The following is a 22,886-nucleotide window of genomic DNA, read 5'->3' as shown; positions in this document are numbered from 1 at the left end:
AAATGGCAACCGCTAAGGCCCCAAAGGAGGGAACAAGCTTGGTGTGTTTGATGAACCAAAAGGCCTGTGTGACCAGAGCAGAGAGGACAATGAAGACCTTGGCAGGAGCTAGAGTCAAAGAGTTAGGCAGGCACCTTGTGGACAGAATAAGGAGTGTGGATGCCATTCAAAGTGTACGGCAACGAGGACTTTGAATCAGGAAAGGCATTCGGCCTAACTTAGAATTCAGAATTTTCACTCTGGCTACTGCATAGACAATGGATTGTAGCAGGACAAGAGTGGAAGCAGGGAGCAGTTGGGAGGTTACTGCATGGAACCACGTGAGAAATGAAAATGGCTTAGATGAGGTAGCAGCCATAAAGACAGAGAGAAGGAGATGGATTCTGGACATAATTTAAATCTAGAACTAATAGGAGATGTTGATGAAGGTGATATAGGAAAGAAGGAAAGGGATTTGGGATTGAGCAAGTGGGAGGCTGGTAGTGTGGTATTAATTGAGAACAAGAAGATTGGATGAGAAATGGGCATTTCAAGGAGAGGGTTGGGAATGAAGCATCTGAGATGTGTATCAGATATATTAGGAGAAAAGTTGAATAAGCAGTTGTAAATACATGTGTAGAGCTTAGAAGAAAGAGAAGTAGGGCTTGAGGCATAAATTTATGAGATTGGATGGCCTTCAAAGCCATAAGATTATGTAACATCACCCAGCAAAATAATATATTGGGTTGGCCAAAAAGTTCGTTCTATTTTTCCACAGCATCTTTCAGAAAAACCCGAACTTTTTGGCCAACCCAATAGATGGAGGCTGCAGGTAAAGACAGAACTGAACATATGTACCAAACTCATTCCCTACTGCAACTCTACTAAAACAATTTTTTTAACTGGGGGAGGGGGGTGGTGCCCATGGTCATAGACACACAAGGACAGGGAAGACAAAAGGGAAGAGGTGATAGCAATAAAATTGGTAAGCTGGAAGGCAAACTGATGAATGCTGAATGAATTAGCAAATCCAAGAAAAATAAATGTGGGGATTCTCCTAGCTGCTGAATACGTCTCTTCCAATTACGCATCATGGAACTGGAGAAAATAACCACAGGGTGGATTCGAGGATAAACTGAACCCACTGTGACATGGACCTGAGCTACAACTCCACTGATCACCTGACCTCCATAAGCTCCTACTCTAACTGGTGGATCACAGTGATGTTTTGGTTCTCCTGGAATAAGTATCACTTCAGAGCCTGTGTCCAGTAATCCCCCCTAAATCTGATGAGTCCCTTTTCCCCAGTGCACAGTCACACACTTTGGGAAAGGCTGGGAGAAAGATTAACAATATAAACTTTTGGCTGCAGAGTAGGGTCCTTCCTAACGGTGACTCAGAGGCCCCTTTATTCAAGGGTTCTGTATCTGTAAACTGACTTAGTCTGGGAACTGACTGAGAAGCCATGACTAGAGCTCTGCTTGATGATTCTTCAGACTTCTGTTCACTAGACCTAGAACTTTTTCACTTCTACAGATCAAGTAAAGAAAAGTGAACTGCAAGCCAAGCATGGGGATAAAACAAGAACCAATCTGATTTTACAAAGAAGAATCCCTGAAAGACTCAAATTGGCAGCACCAGATACCTATGAAAGTGGGAGTGAAAGAGGGGAGGACGATTGGCTTAAATAAGTTTTGCCTGAAAGTCTGCTTCAGAAGTAATTAGATCCCCGAATCCTTCCTGCCACTATGGTAGAACACTGAGGATTTATTCCTTTGAAAGGTAAAACAGATGGCCTCTGGATTAGCAATAGAGAGATACAATTAAGGACTAGAAATTGGACTGGAAATAGGGAGATTAAATGAATGCCCTGAATGCTGAGAACCAGAGCCCTCTCCTCCACTGAACCAGGTCATCCCTCCATGCAGGAGACCACAAGAGTCTCCTCCCTGAGGACTCCAACCAGACCAAGAGGAAACAGCAAATGACACTGTCTTTGGGGGTTCCCCAACTCTACAGCTCAGCCAAACTGGGGGAAAATGAAGCTCAAAGTTGACAAGCCCCACAACAGGCTATGAACTTGCAATATGCATTCTCATCCTCCTCCTAAATATAAGCAGAGAAGGACCATCAGCTACTGAAGGAAAGTATCTAATTAGAAGTATATACAACAACAAAAAAAGCAAGTATTGAGAAAGAAGAAAAACTACCATTAAGAGAAGATATTACAACAATGAAACAAGAATAGGATGCCATTGAAAAGAATCAGAGAACAACAAAAAAAAATGAACTCTTGGTTATTAAACACAGGAGATTTAGAGTTTAAAAATAAGTATGTCTCCACATATAGAAAAAAGAGAAGAAAAAGAAAGAAGAGAAAAGAAAGAAACTAGAAAAGAAAAATTAGAAAACCAAACTAAGAAGTCCAGTGTCTGAAAAATATCAGGAAGGGAGAACAGAGAAAATGGGGGAAGGGAGGTCAATAAAAATCAAGAAAACTCCAGGAACTGAGAAATATGGTCTTCCCAATTAAAAGGGCCTACCAAATATAGAGACCAATGGATAACAGTGACCTACGCCAAAGCAAAGGTGGGGGCAGGGGGAGGCAAAAGCAAAATGCAAAACAAAAACGAGATCACATACAAAGATCCATAAAACAGAACAAAGTGTGACATTTTACAAAATTTTATTTTTTATTATCATATGGTAAAATTGACTTTTTTTCTTTTATTGTACAGTTCTACAAATGTTAACACATATAGATTTGTGAAACTACCACCACAAAGAGGGTACAGTACAGTTCCAACAATCAAAAAGCTCCCTGGTACTACTCATTGATATACAAACCTTCACCTCATGCATAACCCTTGACAACCAGTGGTCTGTTTTCCAGCACTATAGTTTTGCCTTTTCAAGAATGTCAAATAAAAGGAATCATGCAGTACATAACCTTTTGACACTGGCTTGTCTCACGCAGCATAACACCTTTGAGTTTCATTCCAATTGCTGCGTGTATCATTCCTTTTGCCTGATGGGTACTATTTCATTGTACTCCGTTTATCCATTCATCCTTGGAAGGACATTTGAGTTTTTTCCACGTTTCCACTATCATATAAAACTGCTATGAACATTTGTGTACAGGTTTTTGAGTGAACATAAATTTTTCATTTCACTAAGGTGGAGTGGAACTGCTGGGTCACAAGGTTAAATGTATATATTACTTCATAAGAAAATGCCAAACAGTTACTCAGAGTGGGGTATCATTCAGCATTCTCACCACCAATTCACGAGGGTTCCAGTTGCCAGCACTTGATGCTGTCACGATTTTCTGTTTTAGCAATTCTATCACTGTGTATACTGGTCTGTGATCATGGTTTCAATTTGCATTTGCCTAATGGCTAACAATGCTGAATATCTTCTCACATGTTTACTTGCCATCCTTATATCCTCTTTGGTGAAGTGTCTGTTCACGTCCTTTGCCCATTTTTAAATTGAGTTGGTTGAGCTTTGAGAGTTCTTATTACTGAGTTTTGAGTTCTTTATATAATCTGGACACTAGTCCTTTGTCAAATACGTGGGTTGCAAATATTTTCTCCTAGTCTGTAGCTTGTCTCTTAATTCTCTTGACAGTGTTTTTGGCAGAGTAAAAGTTTTAATTTTGATGAAGTCCAATTTATTGATTTTTTTTGTTATAGATTGTGCTTTTGGCATCATTTCTAACCCCAGGTCACAATAACTTTTTCCTATGTTTTCTTCTACAGGTTTTATACCTTTATGTTTTACATTTGCATCTATGATCCATTTCAAGTTAATCTTTGTATCAGGAGTGAGGTGTTCGATCAAGGTTCATTTTTTTACAGATGGATGACCAACTGTTACAAAACAATTTCTTGAAAAGACCATCCTTTCCTCAATGAATTGATTTTGTACCTTTGTCAAAGATCAAATGCCTATATTCATGTGGTCTACTTCAGGACTCCCGATCCCTCTCCATTGATCTGTCATCGATCCCACACTATCTTGATTACTGAAGCTTGATACTAAAAGTGATTCCTCTACCTTTGTTCTTCTTTTGCAAATTTGTTTTAGCTATTCTAGTTCCTTGGCCCTTACATATAAATTACAGGATAGGCTGGTCTATATCTACAAAACATCCTGTTGGGATTTTGATCGGTTGCAATGAATCTATAGATCACTTTGGAGAAAAATAGTATCACTACTATGTTGAGTCTTTCAATCCACAAACAGCATATGTCTCTCCCTTTATTTAGGTCTTCTTGGATTTCTTTTAGCACCATTTTGTAGTTTTCAGTATACAGATCCTGTGTTTTATGATGAATTTATACTTAAGTATTTCATTTGGGGGAGGGGGTGAGCTATTATGAATGGTATTGTTTTTCAAATTTCTGTGATCAGTTGTTCATTGCTTGTATATAGGAATATAATTGCTTTCTGTATGACCTTATATTCTGTGGCCTTCATAAACTCAATTAGAAAATGAAATTTTAAGAAACAGTTCAATTTGCAATAGTGTCACCAAAACAATGGGAACAAATTTAACAAAAGACACATAATACTTATACACTCAGAACTACTGAGAGGAGTGTTTTCTAAAACCTAACCAATTAGACAGAGAATCTTGAAAAATTTGTACTACCTGATTTCAAGACTTACAGAAATCAAGACCGTGTAGTACCAATATAAAGATCAACAAATAGGGTTCAGACTGAAGCTGAACTGGGCCCAGCGTGAGGCGTCAGGTGAATAAATTTTGTTTTAAGACTGAACAAGCGGGTTAACCTTATGCAAGATAACCGTGAATTACAGCAGCCACAGCAAGAACTTTTAACCCGGATAAGCTTTTCCATTTACAAGGTGCCCTAGAAAAAAAACGGTTCTCGGCCAAGCACTCACTAAAAAAAGAAGAGGGCAAACTATTTTTCCACCTCTTCATGAGCTTCTGGTGGCCAGGATAAGACCAGCTGGGACATCCCACTCGATCCAGAGCCTACAGAATCCTGGGGAAAACTGGCAGAAGAAAGCAAAGGCTGTGTGGCTGACAGGGTCCTGGTGCTCCGGCCGAGTGTCAGGCCTGTGCCTCTGAGGTCGGAGAGCCGAGCTCAGGACACTGGTCCACCAGAGACCTCCTGGCTCCACGTAATATCAAACAGCAAAAGCTCTCCCAGAGATCTCCATCTCAACGCTAAGACCCAGCTCCACTCAACGACCAGCAAGCTGCAGTGTTGGACACCCTATGCCAAACAACTAGCAAGACAGGAACACAAACCCACCCATTAGCAGAGTGGCTGCCCAAAATCATAATAAGGTCACAGACGCCCCAAAACACACCACCAATGCGGTCCTGCCCACCAGAAAGACAAGCTCCAGCCTCATCCACCAGAACACAGGCACTAGTCCCCTCCACCAGGAAGCCTACACAACCCACTGAACCAACCTTAGCTACAGGGGGCAGACACCAAAAACAACAGGAACTACAAGCCTACAGCCTGCGAAAAGGAGACCCCAAACACAGTTAAGTTAATCAAAATGAGAAGACAGAGAAACACACAGCAGATGAAGGAGCAAGGTAAAAACCCAGCAGACCAAACGAATGAAGAGGAAATAGGCAGTCTACTTGAAAAAGAATTCAGAGTAATGAGAGTAAAGATGATCCAAAATCTTGGAAATAGAATGGAGAAAATACAAGAAACGTTTAACAAGGACCCAGAAGAACTAAAGAGCAAACAAACAATGATGACCAACACAATAAATGAAATTAAAAATTCTCTAGAAGGAATCAACAGCAGAATAACTGAGGCAGAAGAACAGAGAAGTGACCTAGAAGATAAAATAGTGGAAATAACTACCGCAGAGCAGAATAAAGAAAAAAGAATGAAAAGAATTAAGGACAGTCTCAGAGACCTCTGGGACAACATTAAACGCACCAACATTCAAATTACAGGTGTCCCAGAAGACGAAGAGAAAAAGAAAGGGACTGAGAAAATATTTGAAGAGATTATAGTTGAAAACTTCCCTAAGATGGGAAAGGAAATAGTCAATCAAGTCCAGGAAACACAGAGACTCCCATACAGGATAAACCCAAGGAGAAACACGCCAAGACACATAATAATCAAACTATCAAAAATTAAATACATAGAAAAAATATTAAAAGCAGCAAGGGAAAAACAACAAATAACATACAAGGGAATCCCCATAAGGTTAACAGCTGATCTTTCAGCAGAAACTCTGCAAGCCAGAAGGGAGTGGCAGGACATATTTAAAGTGATGAAAGGAAAAAACCTACAACCAAGATTACTCTACCCAGCAAGGATCTCATTCAGATTCGATGGAGAAATTAAAACATTTGCAGACAAGCAAAAGCTAAGAGAATTCAGCACCAACAAACCAGCTTTACCACAAATGCTAAAGGAACTTCTCTAGGCAGGAAACACAAGAGAAGGAAAAGACCTACAATAACTAACCAAAAACAATTAAGAAAATGGTAATAGGAACACACATACCAATAATTACCTTAAATGTAAATGGATTAAATGCTCCAACCAAAAGACATAGACTGGCTGAATGGATACAAAAACAAGACCTGTATATATGCTGTCTACAAGACACCCACTTCAGACCTAGGGACACATACAGACTGAAAGTGAGGGGATGGAAAAAGATATTCCATGCAAATAGAAATCAAAAGGAAACTGGAGTAGCAATACTCATATCAGACAAAACAGACTTTAAATCCTTTTTTTTTTTTTAATAGCTACTTTATTTATTTATTTATGGCTGTGTTGGGTCTTCGGTTCGTGCGAGGGCTTTCTCTAGTTGCGGCAAGTGGGGGCCACTCTTCATCGCGGTGCGGGGACCGCTCTTCATCGCGGTGCGGGGACCGCTCTTCATCGCGGTGCGCGGGCCTTTCACTATCGCGGCCCCTCCCGTTGCGGGGCACAGGCTCCAGACGCGCAGGCTCAGTAGTTGTGGCTCACGGGCCCAGCTGCTCCGTGGCATGTGGGATCTTCCCAGACCAGGGCTCGAACCCGTGTCCCCTGCATTAGCAGGCAGATTCTCAACCACTGCGCCACCAGGGAAGCCCCAGACTTTAAAATAAAGACTATTACAAGAGACAAAGAAGGACACTACATAATGACCAAGGGATCAATCCAAGAAGAAGATATAACAATTGTAAATATTTATGCACCCAACATAGGAGCACCTCAATATATAAGGCAAACGTTAACAGCCTTAAAAGGGGAAACCAACAATAACACAATCACAGTAGGGGATTTTAACACCCCACTTCCACCAATGGGCAGATCATCCAAAATGAAAATAAACACGGCAACACAAGCTTTAAATGATACATTAAACAAGATGGACTTAATTGATATTTATAGGACATTCCATCCAAAAACAACAGAATACACTTTCTTCTCAAGTCCTCATGGAACATTCTCCAGGATAGATCATATCTTGGGTCACAAATCAAGCCCTGGTAAATTTAAGAAAATTGAAATCCTATCAAGTATCTTTTCTGACCACAACACTATGAGACTCGTTATCAATTACACGAAAAAATCTGTAAAAAATACAAACACATGGAGGCTAAACAATACACTGCTAAATAACCAAGAGATCACAGAAGAAATCAAAGAGGAAATCAAAAAATACCTAGAGACCAATGACAATGAAAACACGATGATCCAAAACCTATGGGATGCAGCAAAACCAGTTCTAAGAGGGAAGTTTAGAGCAATACAATCCTACCTCAAGAAACAATGAACATCTCAAATAAACAATCTAACTTTACACATAAAAGAACTAGAAAAAGAAGAAAAAACAAAACCCAAAGTTAGTAGAAGGAAAGAAATCATAAAGATCAGAGCAGAAATAAATGAATCAGAAACAAAGAAAACAATAGCAAAGATCAATAAAAGTAAAAGCTGGTTCGTTGAGAAGATAAACAAAATTGATAAACCATTAGCCACACTCATCAAGAAAAAGAGGGAGAGGACTCAAATCAATAAAATTAGAAATGAAAAAGGAGAAGTTACAACAGACACCACAGAAATACAAAGCATCCTAAGAGACTACTACAAGCAACTCTATGCCAATAAAATGGACAACCTGGAAGAAATGGACAAATTCTTAGAAAAGCACAACCTTCGGAGACTGAACCAGGAAGAAATAGAAAATATAAACAGACCAATCACAAGCACTTAAGTTGAAACTGTGATTAAAAATCTTCCAGCAAACAAAAGCCCAGGACCAGATGGCTTCACAGGCGAATTCTATCAAACATTTAGAGAAGAGCTCACACCTATCCTTCTCAAACTCTTCCAAAATATAGCAGAGGGAGGAACACTCCCAAAATCACTCTACAAGGCCACCATCACCCTGATACCAAAACCAGACAAAGATGTCACAATGAAAGAAAATTACAGGCCAATATCACTGATGAACATAGATGCAAAAATCCTCAACAAACTACTAGCAAACAGAATCCAACAGCACATTAAAGGGATCATACACCATGATCAAGTGGGGTTTATCCCAGGAAGGCAAGGATTCTTCAATATACACAAATCAATCAATGTGATACACCATATTAACAATCTGAAGGATAAAAACCATATGATAATCTAAATAGATGCCGAAAAAACTTCTGACAAAATTCAACACCCATTTATGATAAAAACCCTCCAGAAAGTAGGCATAGAGGGAACTTACCTCAACATAATAAAGGCCATATATGACAAACCCACAGCCAACATCACTGTCAATGGTGAGAAACTGAAACCATTTCCACTAAGATCAGAAACAAGACAAGGTTGCCCACTGTCACCACTATTATTCAACATAGTTTTGGAATTTTTAGCTAAAGCAATCAGAGAAGAAAAAGAAATAAAAGGAATCTAAATTGGAAAAGAAGAAGTAAAACTGTCACTGTTTGCAGATGGCATGACACTTATACATAAAGAATCCTAAAGATGCTACCAGAAAACTACTAGAGCTAATCAATGAATTTGGTAAAGTCACAGGATACAAAATTAATACACAGAAATCTCTTTCATTCCTATACACTAATGATGAAAAATCTGGAAGAGAAATTAAGGAAACACTCCCCTTTACCAGTGCAACAAAAAGAATAAAATACCTAGGAATAAACCTACCTAAGGAGACAAAAGACCTGTATGCAGAAAACTATAAGACACTGATGAAAAGACATTAAAGACAATACAAACAGATGGAGAGATATACCATGTTCTCGGATTGGAAGAATCAACGTTGTGCAAATGACTATACTACCCAAAGCAATCTACAGATTCAATGCAGTCCCTATCAAACTACCAGTGGCATTTTTCACAGAACTAGAACAAAAAATTTCACGATTTGTATGGAAACACAAAAGACCCCGAATAGCCAAAGCAGTCTTGAGAAAGAAAAACGGAGCTGGAGGAATCAGGCTCCCAGACTTCAGACTATACTACAAAGCTACAGTAATCAAGACAGTGTGGTACTGGCACAAAAACAGAAGTATAGATCAGTGGAACAGGATAGAAAGCCCAGAAATAAACCCACGCACATATGGTCACCTTATCTTTCATAAAGGAGGCAAGAATATACAATGGAGAAAAGACAGCCTCTTCAATAAGTGGTGCTGGGAAAACTGGACAGCTACATGTAAAAGAATGAAATTAGAACACTTCCTAAAACCATATACAAAAATAAACTCAAAATGGATTAAAGACCTAAATGTAAGGCCAGACACTATAAAACTCTTAGAGGAAAACATAGGCAGAACACTCTATGACATAAATCACAGCAAGGTTCTTTTTGACCCACCTCCTAGAGAAATGGAAATAAAAACAAAAATAAACAAATGGGACCTAATGAAACTTAAAAGCTTTTATACAGCCAAGGAAACCATAAACAAGACGAAAAGACAACACTCAGAATGGGAGAAAATATTTGCAAATGAAGCAACTGACAAAGGATTAATCTCCAAAATATACAAGCAGCTTATGCAGCTCAATATCAAAAAAACAAACAACCCAATCCAAAAATGGGCAGAAGACCTAAAGAGACATTTCCCCAAAGAAGATATACAGATTGCCAACAAACACATGAAAGGATGCTCAACATCACTAATCATTAGAGAAATGCAAATCAAAACTACAATGAGGTATCACCTCACACCAGTCAGAATGGCCATCATCAAAAAATCTACAAACAATAAATGCTGGAGAGGGTGTGGAGAAAAGGGAACCCTCTTGCACTGTTGGTGGCAATGTAAATTGATACAGTCACTACGGAGAACAGTATGGAGGTTCCTTATAAAACTAAAAATATAACTACCATACGACCCAGGAATCCCACTACTGGGCATATATCCTGAGAAAACCATAATTCAAAAAGAGTCACGTACCAAAATGTTCATTGCAGCTCTATTTACAATAGCCAGGACATGGAAGCAACCTAAGTGTCCATCAACAGATGAATGGATTAAGAAGATGTGGCACGTGTATACAATGGAATATTACTCAGCCATAAAAAGAAACGAAACTGAGTTAGTAGTAGTGAAGTGGATGGATGGAGAGACTGTCATACAGAGTGAAGTAAGTCAGAAAGAGGAAAATAAATACCGTATGCTAACACATATATATAAAATCTAAAAAAAAAAATGGTTCTGAAGAACCTAGGGGCAGGACAGGAATAAAGACTCAGACTTAGAGAATGGACTTGAGGACACAGGGAGGGGGAAGGGTAAGCTGGGACAAAGTGAGAGAGTGACATGGACATATATACACTACCAAATGTAAAATAGATAACTAGTGGGAAGCAGCTGCATAGCACAGGGAGATCAGCTCAGTGCTTTGTGACCACCCAGAGGGGTGGGACAGGGAGGGTGGGAGGGAGACGCAAGAGGGAGGAGATATGGGGATATATGTATATGTATAGCTGATTTGCTTTGTTCTAAAGCAGAAACTGACACACCATTGTAAAGCAATTATACTCCAGTAAAGACGTTTAAAAAAAAAGATCAACAAATAGGTTAATAGAATGGAATAAGAACCCATAAAGAAATCACACTTATATAGTCATTAGATTTTTGACAAAGGCACCAGAGTAATCCAAGGAGGAAAAGAAACTCTTTTCTTCTAATGGTTCTAGATTAATGAGATACTGGTATGGAAAAAAATGAACCTTGACCCTAATCTCACAGCATATATAAAACATAATTCAAAATGTATCATAGATATTGGTGCAGCCACCATGGAAAACACTATGGAAGTTCATTTAAAAAATTAAAAATAGAACTACCAGGAGTGATGTCATCAGCACGGCTGAGTAAGACATCCTTCGTCCATATCCCCCTGCCAATAACAATTTGGCCTCTATTCACAGACAAAGGGCCTTTTTGGGAGCTTTGGGATCCAGCACCATACACCAAGGGACCCAGGAGGAGTCTCGTCCAGCCATGCATCAGGTAATAGGCACACAGACCTCAGTTCCAGCTCTGGACCAAGCAGGGGCCCATGAAGCAGCTCTAGCCCCTCTCAGCCACAGTCCAGGAGACCCTCGAAAACACTGTTTTAGACAATCACCCACAGATGAAACAGCCTTTGTGGAAGTTCAAGTTTCAAGCAGAGAAGTTCCAGCACAATGCTAAAGAAAAATAATACAAGTCTAGATGCACTGCAGAGGGCAAGAAGAACTGTTTGACTACTCACATCACCTTCTCACAAAGCAGCACAGCTTAGGACTAAAAAAGATCTTGGCCTATGATTTCTCCCATAGGGGAAGGAAGAGCGCATACATGAGCACCCAGTTTCCCTGGGTGTGTGGGACACTGTCAAAGAGGCTCATTCCTGTCTCGCCCCATCCAGAGCACTGAATTGTGAACTGCATGACTTGGGGGTGGGGAGGGGGAAGAGGCTGGAGAGTGGCGAACAGGACTCTCAAAAGAGGATTAAAGGAACATGGATCCTACTAAATGTGTCCAGGGACTCCATCAAGAAGCCCACCCATAAGCCCCTGGGGATCTTCCAACTGGCCATGGGGCACTCTCAGCACTCCATGGGACTTACACACACCACCAACTTGTGGCAAGCTTCCTGTTCACATTCTTGATGACAGCAGCATGAATGACTGAGCACATACAGAAAGCCTTGCTGGCCCAAATCTGTGCACCATGAGAGACCACAAATTTGAGCTGTAGTGCCATCTTTGGGAAACAAAAGGGAGGCTGTTAGCAGTTGGCCTGGTGTTGTGCAGGATCAGAATAAGGCATACAAGCTTAAGAATTCTGCCACAAGAAGGAACAAGAAATGTTGAGCAAGTGTACCCATAGAAGATCTGAGAAATTCTCAGAATCTCTAATGGGCTGATAGAAAGTATTTCTCTCCTGAAGGCAGTTAGTAAAGACTGGAGGAGGTGACTGCTACTTCAAATGTGAAGACAGCAACACAAAACTTCAAGGAAACGTGACACCACCAAAGAATTACAATAATCTTCCAGTAACCAATCCCAAAGACATGGAGATCTATGATTTTCCCAATAAAGAATTTTAAATGGCTATTTTAAGGAAACTCAATGTGCTGCAAGAAAACACAGAAAGAGAAGTCAATTAAATCAGGAAAACTACACTACACGAATAAAATGAGAAGTTTAACAAAGAGATAGAAATCATAAAAAAGAACTACACAGAAATTCTCGAGCTGAAGAATGCAATGAATGTAATTAAAAATATAATACAGAACATCGACATCTAAATGGATCAAGCAGAAGAAAGAATCTGAGATAGAAGACAAGGATTTTGAAACTATCCAGTCAGAGAAGAACAAAGAAAAAAGAATTTAAAAGAATGAAGAAAGGTACGTGATCTATGGGATGTCATCAAAAGAAATAGTTTGTGAATTATGAGAGTTCCTGAAGTTGAAGAGAGAGAGAAGAGGGCAGAAAGCTTATTTGAAGAAATAATGGCTGAGAACTTCCCAAATCTCGGGAGACATATGGATATCCAAGTTCATGAAGCTCACAGATCATTAAACAAACTCACCTTAAGAGTTCCTCTTGGGCTTCCCTGGTGGAACAACGGCTAAGAATCCGCCTTCCAATGCAGGGGACATGGGTTCGAGCCCTAGTCCAGGAAGATCCCACATGCCGCGGAGCAGCTAAGCTCGTGAGCCACAACTACTGAGCCTGTGCTCTAGAGCCCATGCCCCACAACAAGAGAAGCCACCGCAATGAGAAGCCCGTGGGCACTGCAACGAAGAGTAGCCTCTGCTCGCCAAAACTAGAGAAAGCCCGTGCACAGTAACGAAGACTCAATGCAGCCAAAAATAAATAAATAAAATAATAAATAAATTTATTTTTTTAAAAGAGTTCCTCTTTAAGACTCATTATAATAAACTTGTCAAAAATCAAAGACAAAGAGAAAAATCTTAAAAGCAGCAAGAGAAAAGAAGCTTGTAACTTAAAAGGGAACTCTCATAAGGCTATCAGTGGATTTCTCAGCAGGCACCTTTTGAGCAAGTGGGATGATAATCCAAAGTGCTAAAAGAAAAAGAAAAAAACTGCCAACCAAGAATATGCTATTCAGCCAAGTTATCCTTCAGAAATGAAGGAGAGATAAAGACTTTCCCAGGCAAACAGAAGCTGAGGGAGTTCATCACCACTAGACCTGCCTTACAAGAAATGTAGAAAGGAGTTCTTCAAGCTAAATGAAAGGACACTAATTAGTAACATGAAAACATACAATATACTGGGGTAAAGTTAAGTATATAGTCAAATTCAGAATACTCTATTACTGTAATATGGTAGTGTGTTAACCACTTAAATCTAGTATAAAGGTTAAAGGAAAAGAATATTAAAAATAACTATACAGGGGCTTCCCTGGTGGCGCAGTGGTCGAGAGTCTGCCTGCCAATGCAGGGGACACGGGTTCGAGCCCTGGTCTGGGAAGATCCCACATGCCGCGGAGCAACTGGGCCCGTGAGCCACAACCACTGAGCCTGCGCGTCTGGAGCCTGTGCTCCGCAACAAGAGAGGCCGCGACGGTGAGAGGCCCGCGCACCGCGATGAAGAGTGGTCCCCACTTGCCGCAACTGGAGAAAGCCCTCGCACAGAAATGAAGACTCAACACAGTCATAAATAAATAAATAAATAAATAAATAAATAAATAAATAAATAAAAGAACGTGAATTTCTTAAAAAAATAAAAAATAAAAAAAAATAACTATACAGTAAATTGTTAATGAATACAAAATATGAAAAGAAGTAAATGGTGACATCAAAAACAAAAAGGGGGAAGTAAAAGGGTAGAGTTTTTATACACAGTCCAAGTTAAGTTGTTATCAGAATATAATAGACTGTTATATCTACAAGATATTTTATGTAAGCCTCATGATAACAACAAAGCAAATACAAAAACCTAGAGTAGATTCACAAAAGATAAAGAGAAGACAGCAAAAGAGAAGACAACAAAAAAGGAAGCAGACGCACAGATATAAAGAACAAACTAATGGTTACCAGTGGGGAGAGAAAAGGGGAAAGGGGCATTATAGGGGTAGGAGATTAAGAGGTACAAATTAATAGGTATAAAATAAGCTACAAGGATATATTGTACAACACAGGGAATATAGCCAATATTTTATAATGACTATGAATGGAGTACAACCTTTAAAAATCATGAATCACTATATTGTACACCTATAACTTACATAACATTGTACAGCAACTATAGGAACAACACTTCAATAAAAATAAATAATAATAATGAGGGTGAGAGGGAATTTTTAGAGGTGATGGGCAGTTTTATGGCATAAACTGTGACAGACTCATGGATGTATAATTATCTCCAAACTCATCATGTTGCATACATTAAATATGTACAGCTTTACTGAGGTATGTACAATCATATCTCAATAAAGTAGTTTAAAAAAACCAAATGTTATCATAGATCTAAATGTAAAAGTTATAACAATAAAGGCTTTAGAAGAAAACATAGGAGAATATCTTCATAATTTAGATGTAGGCAAAGTTTCCCTATATAGGAAGAAAGTTAATAAACCATAAGAGGAAAAAATGATAAATCAGACTTTATCAAAATTAAAAAGTTCTGTTCATGAAAAGATTCAGTTAAAAAAATTAATAGGCAAAACAGAGACTAGAAGAAAACATTCATAAAATATATACCTTGACAAAGGACTGGTAACCAAGATATATAAAAAGCATCTACCTACAACTCCACAAAAAAGGCTGAAAATGATTTTTAAATGGCCAAATATTTGGAAAAGACACTTCATAAAGTAAAATATATGAAAAGTAAATAATCACATAGAAAAGTGCTAAGGACATGTAAAATAAAAACTATCTCACCACAGGACTAGCTAAAAATTACAACAATAACACCAAGTGTTGGTGAGGATGAGGAACAACCAGAACTCTCACACAGTAGTGGTGGGAGTACTAAATGCTACAACCACTTTGGGAAAAGCTCTATCAGTTTCTATTAAAACTAATCACACACAGTCACCATATTACCTACTAATCCTAATCCTAGAAATTTACCCAAGAGAAATGAGAACATATTCCCACACAGAGACTTATCCCAGAATGTAGTTTTATTCAAAATAGCAAAAACTAGAACCATCTCAGGTGTCCACTAATAGGAAAATTGATAACCAAATTGCAGCATATTCACTCAATAGAATACCACTCAGCAATAAAAAGGAACAGATTACTGAGACATACAACAATGAAAATGAATCTCAAAAACATAATACTAAGTGAAAGACGCTTTCCATAAAAGTACATGTCAGAGGACACCATTTACATAAAGTTCCAGAATAGGCAACAGTATGGCCTAAGAAGTTTAGAATAGTGGTTACCTCTATGTGAGTGGGGCAGAAATTAACTGGGAAGGAGCATGAGGGAGCTTTCCAGGGAGATGGTAATGTGCTATATCTTGATAGGGGGTTGAGATCCATAAGTAGATGCATTTGTTAAAAAGTCAGCAAGTGTACACTTAAGATTTGTACACTCATTGTATGTAAAATTTACAACATGAGAAAAACTTGTAAAAATATTGAACTCTAGTTAATGATATGCATGTTAAAATATTTAGGGGATGCATACAGATGTCTGCAATTTACTTGAAAACATGTTAAAAATAAGATGGACTGAAGGATAGATAAGAGGGATAGAAAAACATGTGATAAAACAAGTACAACGAGATGTGAATGGCAGAACCAAAGTTGTGGCTATGAAAATATTCACTGTATGATTCTTTCAACTTTCTTGTATGCTTGAAAATGTTCATAATAAAATATTAGGGGGAGCTCCCTGGTGGCCTAGTGGTTAGGATTCCGGGCTTTGACTGTCATGGCCTGGGTTCAATCCCTGATTGGGGAACTGAGATCCCACAAGCCACATGGCTCAGCCAAAAAAAATAAAACAAAAAAAAAAATTAGGGCAAAGCGGGGTAGTAACGAAACAGAAAATAAAAAAGGAAGGGACAGCAGAGATTGCTAAAGAGGAATCACCAGTGAAGTAGAAGGACAACAAGGAAAGTATGATATCCCAAAAACCAGTTAGAAAAGACATTTCAGAAGAAGGAATGGTCAACGGTCAATGGCATAGATTTTTCTGAAAATCCAAATAATGTTAAAACAGGCCCACTGAATTTGGCTGTAAGAGGGGTGTAAGTGGAGGAGAATGAAAGCCACAACGAAGTGGAGGGAGAGAAAACTGCTGGTGAGGAATGAGAGACAGTAAATGAAAACAACTCTTAAGAAACCTGGCTGTGAAAAGGAAACCAGAGAGACGGGGTGGCAGCAGCAGGAGGATGTGGCGTCAGTACACTGGACAACAGCAGAGAATCAGGGGCTGTCGTGGGTGCCCCGAAAATATATGTTTAACTCCCAACCCCCCGTACCTGTAAATGTGACCTTCTATGGAAACAGGGTCTTTGTGGATATAATCTACTTAGAAATGAGACTGTGCTAGATTGGGGTGAGCCCTAACCCAATGACTGGTATCCTTATAAAAAGAGGGCACGATAAAAAGAGGAATTTGGACACAGACACAGAGAGACACAGAGAAAACACCATGTGACAGCAGAGGCAGAAACTGGAGTGATGCATCTACCAGCCAAGGACTGCCAGCCACCACCATAAACCGGAAGAAGAAAGGAAGAATCCCCCCCTAGAGCCTTCAGAGATAGCATAGCTCTGCTGACACCGTGATTCAGACTTCTAGCCTCCAGAGCTGGGAGAGAATAAGCTGCTACTATTTTAAGCCACCAAGTTTGTAGCACTTTGTTAGGACAGCCCTGGGAAACTAATACAGGGGAGATTAATGGTGAAGAGAAACAGGCGATGAGGAGGGGGTGATGTCCTTGAGAAGCTGATATGGAACCATTTCCAAGATCCCAGGGCAGGAGTTAGCCTTCAAGAGGATCAGGGCTACCCTCTTCCATTGAAATAAGTATAGCATCATTCATGGAGGATCTAAACAAATGAAGGGTTTACCCAGAAGGCTTCGACAATAAAGAATGCTTCAAAGAGCCTTTGTAATAGCTTCTCTGTCTTTTTAACTAGCACACAATATGCAGCCTGCATATTAAAGCTACGAGTCTTCCTCTAAGCATACAAGAACCAACCCATGAAACTTAAATACAGCAACTGTGCCTTCCAAAAGGAGTTTGAGAACAAAGAGCAAGTCCTACCAACAGGAATGGAACCAGACGCTCAGCCAATGTTGGTCAAAACAAAACACGACAGACACAAAGCCTGGTAATCCGAATTCAGGAAGCTGCTTACCTTGAGCTGCTGCTGGAGTTCACTGTTCAACCGGGCCAGCACTGCATTGGCCTCTTTATTTTTGCGGATAGCAGTTTGAATAGCCTTCTTCTGTTTGGAAGACTGTCTACAAAAAAGTACAAACAGTTCACTGAAATAGAACTTAGAGGTCTGGATCCTTGTGGGTCAGAACTCTCCGATTCACAGTAAGTGCTAAACTAACAAGGGGCTAATGTCACAGGGCTCCAAAAATAAAATCAGATATTCACACAGGCAGGCAGGCAGGCAGGCACACACCAAAGGAAACAAATTTGTTGGGATGAATTATTTACACCTGAAGTAATTTCCATTTTATAACTTGAAGAAAAGCTGTGAATTGGGCCTTTTCAAACACTCTTCGTTCCATTTATTCAAAGACATTTTAATAACTATTTCTTCCTGACAAACGACATTAACTGGAATGCCCTTTTTGTGCAATCATTAATGGTGTTTAAAAGAACTGCAAGTGGCTCCGTGGACAAGTGTGAAGAAAAAGAATACAATAATATTCCCTTTAGCAAAAAATCCTACATTAACTTAGCCAGCCTACATACCTCTCTTTTATTTATTATTTGGCATGAATGCCTGAGTGTGTATGTGTGTGAGTGCGTGTGTGCATGTGCACATACATTCTGTGGCACTTGAGAAAAACACAAAAATGTTTTAATACCAGTCTTCCCAAATTAAGTCAAGAGTAAATTCACAGAACAGGTATTAACTAAAGGGACCACACATCCCACCCGGCCCATTACTGTCTCTGCTTACACTGCCTGTCTGGCCCTAATTTTTCTTAGCACCCTCTTTCCCCCTCAAAACTGTCAATGTGGTTGTAGAACCTACATCCTTATATCCCACAGCAAGAAATTCTGAATTCTCAGCGCAAAAGGCCAATCTAAGTTCCCCTAGAAAAACAAACATATTTGTAACCACTGGGAGAAGGGTTCTAGGCCAGAGCGACTGAACTAGAATGCATTGTGACCACTAGAGAGATCTGGTGACTGATCACTACTAATATACACTATGTTACCCACTCTGCTCACCTGTAGAAGGCATGCCCCTTCCCCAACAAGTTGAAAGATTTTTTTTTACCCATAAATAGGAAGGGAAGAAGCTTCAAAATCTATTCTTTACAAGATACAGATTGGATTTCTGGTTTCAGGATGAGACGGAGTAGGCACACTTCTCTCTATTCCTTCCACTAAATACAGTTAAAACCCTGGACATAATATATAGAATAATATAAGATGACTCTGCAAAGTGGAGTGAAGAAGGCAAACCAGCTAGGGAACTCAGTATCCAGGGAAAGAATAGCCATGAATTCCCTAGGTTTTCTTTTTCATTTCATGCATCCCATAAATGCCAATGAGAGCAGACAATATAAAGCCTCCCCATAATTCTGCTCTCTCTAGCCAAAGGACTTGGAAAGGGGCAGCCTAACAAGACAGAAAATTAGACACAATATCCCTCCTGAATATAGATGTAAAATCTTTAATAAAATATTAGCAAATAGAATTCAGCAATATAAAAAAGAATTATATATCATGACCAAGAGGAGTTTATTCCAGGGATACAAGACTGATTCAATATTCAAAAAACAATCAATATAATTCACCATCTTAACAGGTGAAAGAAAAAATCACATGATCGTATCAACTAATGTAGAAAAAGCACCTGATAAAATGCAACACCAATTTATAATAAAAACTCTCAGAAAGCTATTAATAGAGGTGAACTTCCTCAACTTGATAAAGAACCTCTACCAAAAAAACTATAGCTAACATCATACTTAATGAAAAACTGAATGGTTCCCCCTAAGCTTAGGAACAAGGCAAAAATTTCTACTCTCATCACTATTTTCAACATAGTGCTGGAAGTCCTAGCCAGCCCAATTATACAAGAAAAGGAAACAAAAGGTACACATATTGAAAAGAAAGAAACGAAACTGTCCCTATTTGTAGATGACACGATGGTCCACGTAGAAAATTCCAAGGAATCTATAAAAGACTCCTAGAACTAACAAGTGATTTCAGTAAGGACAGAAGTGAATTTGAAAGATAGATTAATCTACAAAAATCAATAGTATTTTGATATACTAACAATGAACACCTGAAAATCAAAATCAAAACTACAACTTCATTTATAAAGACTCAAGCTGAAATTCTTAGATATATCACAACATATACGTAATTTACATGCTCAGAACTATACAACACTGATGAAAAAAATAACATAGGATCTAAATAAACAGAGAAATAAATGTTCATGGATTGGAAAACTCAACATAGTAAAAGATGTCAACTCTCCCCAGACTGACATAAAGGTTTAACATAATTCCTATAGAAATCCCAGTAGGATTTTTGTAGCTCAAGACAAAATTATTCTAAAATCAAATGGAAAGTCAAAGGAATCAGAATAGCTAAACAATTTTGAAAAATAATTATAAGTGGGAAAAACAGAAGACTTATATAGCTATAGTATCAAGTGGTGAAGTAATGAAGATACTAATCTTCGTTACTATCTTGTGTGGTATTGGCAGAGGGAAAGACACATAGATCAATGGAACAGAATAAAGAACCCAGAAATAGACTCACACTAGTACAACCAACTTATTTTTGACAGACGTGCAAAAGCAAGTCAATGGAGAAAGAACAGCCTTATCAACAAAAGTGCTGAAGCAATTCAATATCCATAGGCCAAAAAATGAACCTTGACCCAAATCTCACACCTTATATAAAAATTAACACAAAATGGATCACCAACTTAAATGTAAAGTGTAAAATTATAAAACTTTTAGAAGAAAACGTAAGAGAAAAAATCTTCAGGACCTAGAGCTTAGTGAAGAGATTTTAGAGGTGACAAGAAAAGCACAATCCATAAAAGGAAAAGAAATAAGTAAGTTGGACTTCCTTAAAATTTTTAAACTTTTGCTCTGCAAAAGACTCTTTTAAGAGGATGAAAAAACAAGCCACAGATTGAGAGAAAACATTGCAAACCACATTGATTTGTATTTAGAATATATAAAGAACTCTCAAAACTCAACATTAAAAAACAACTCAATTAGAAAATGGGCAAAGGAGATGAAGAGACATGTCACCAAAGAGGACACATGATGGCAAATACGCACATGAAAAGATGTTCTAGCCATTAGGGAAATGCAAATTAATACCACAGTGGGATACAACTACACACGTATTAGAACAGCTAAATTTAAAAAACAGTCACAATACCAAATGCTGGTGAGGATGTGGAGACACTGAACCTCATACAGTGCTGGTGGGAAGATAAAATGGTACAGCCATTTTGGAAAACAACTTGGCAGTTTCTTTAAAAACTAAATATACACTTAGCACACAACCCAACAATCACACTCCTGGACATTTAGCCCAGAGAAATGAAAACTTAGGTATACACAAGAACCCGTACACAGATGCTCACAGCAGCTTTATCTGTAATACTCGACAACTAGACACAAACAAAATGTCTCTCAATAGGTGAATGGCTAAACAAACTGCGGTACACCCATAGCATAGAATACTGCTTAGTAGTATTGATTTATACAACAACTTGGACAGATGTCAAGGGCATTATGCCGAGTGAAAACAAGCCAAACTCAGGTCACATGCTGTGTGATTCTATGAATATGACATTCAGAAAATGACAAAGTTATAGAGATGGGAAACTGATCAATGGTTACCACGGGTAAGGAGTAAAGAAGAAGATGGGGTAAGGGTGACTCCTGTACCTTGATTACAGTGGTGGTTACAAGACACACACATGTGATAAAATGGCAAAGAACTATACATATACACTGTCCGAACGTCAATTTCCTGGTTTTGATATTATACTAGTTAGGTAAAATGCAATCATTGAGAGAAACTAGGTGAAAGATACACAGGACTTCTTTGTACTATTTTTGAATTTCCTATGAATCTATAATTATTACAAAACAAAAAGGTTTTTTTAAAATAAATTTATTTATTTATATTTTATTTTTGGCTGCATTGGGTCTTCATTGCTGCACGCGGGCCTTCTCTAGCTGCAGCGAGCGGGGGCTACTCTTCGTTGTGGCGTGCGGGCTTCTCATTGCAGTGGCTTCTCTTGTTGTGGAGCATGGGCTCTAGGAGCCCGGGCTTCAGTAGTTGCGGCACGTGGGCTCAGTAGTTGTGGCACACGGCCTTAGTTGCTCCGAGGCATGTGGGATCTTCCCAGACCAGGTCTCGAACCTGTATCCCCTGCAGTGGCAGGCGGATTCTTAACCACTGCACCACCAGGGAAGTCCAAAAGTTTTATGAAAATACATGTTGATCAGAACTGGATGCCCCTACTTAAACGAATACCACGCTAAGTGTGTCAGCTTATAACAGTTTCCCCTTCTCTGGGAACTGTCTCCATCCCCTTCCCCCTCCCTCCACAGGGATGGGCCCCAGGCAGACAGTCCTATTTGTCTTAAGAAACGCTCAGCTCTGTTTTCACACTTGAACGGATGCTGGCCTGTGCTAAGCTGACCAGATTCTCTCTCCCAGGGATGTATGGGTCCTGGTTAAGAGTTTGGTTTAACCTGGGCCCTGCACAGTGAGAATGTAACATGTGGAGCTGAAGGTGGTTGAGAAGTCTTCACAGATAAAAATGACAGAAAATAGAGAAGAATCAGGAGGAGAGCCAACAGGTATACAGTCCTCTCTCCCAATCCATCCCTGCCCCTGGTTTCCATGAGTCACCCCTGTATTCTTATAATAATGAACAGGGTTTTGCTAGCTCAAGTTGCTCTTTATGTTTTACAACCAAACGAGCCCTAAGTAACACAAAGACAGGATCTGGCCCCAAAAACCTCTCAAGGGTTCAGTAAAGGTGTCTAACTTGCCTCACCTCTTAAGACTTGCTTCTAGAGTTTGTCTCTCCAGGTTCTCCTAACTTTCTCACTGTTCCAAGGTGGGCTCTAAGTGGCCTGGTTTCCAAGGAGGAAGATAAGGGAGTAACAGCAAGGTGTTTATTTCGCCTGCTGCTGTTGTACATCAGGCGATCTCGCAGTTTAGAACTGCGTACTGCGAGGCTCATC

General features: G+C 39.2%; 1 protein-coding gene across 3 annotated transcripts in view; it reads right to left on the bottom strand.

Moving 5' to 3' along the window:
* The window catches only part of REPS2 (RALBP1 associated Eps domain containing 2), a 236,160-nt gene that overhangs the window by 6,451 nt on the left and 206,823 nt on the right, over positions 1-22,886 (bottom strand). For all 3 annotated transcript variants that reach the window (XM_057538983.1, XM_057538984.1, XM_057538985.1), the window contains one exon: positions 17,813-17,918. In XM_057538983.1, the coding sequence (XP_057394966.1) occupies positions 17,813-17,918 (106 nt within the window). The remainder of the gene's footprint in view (positions 1-17,812; positions 17,919-22,886) is intronic.

Source organism: Balaenoptera acutorostrata, chromosome X (assembly GCF_949987535.1).
Source record: "Balaenoptera acutorostrata chromosome X, mBalAcu1.1, whole genome shotgun sequence".
NCBI lineage: Eukaryota > Metazoa > Chordata > Mammalia > Artiodactyla > Balaenopteridae > Balaenoptera > Balaenoptera acutorostrata.
The sequence above is the reverse complement of the archived record's forward strand: the minus strand, read 5'-3'. Positions and strand labels throughout refer to the sequence as shown.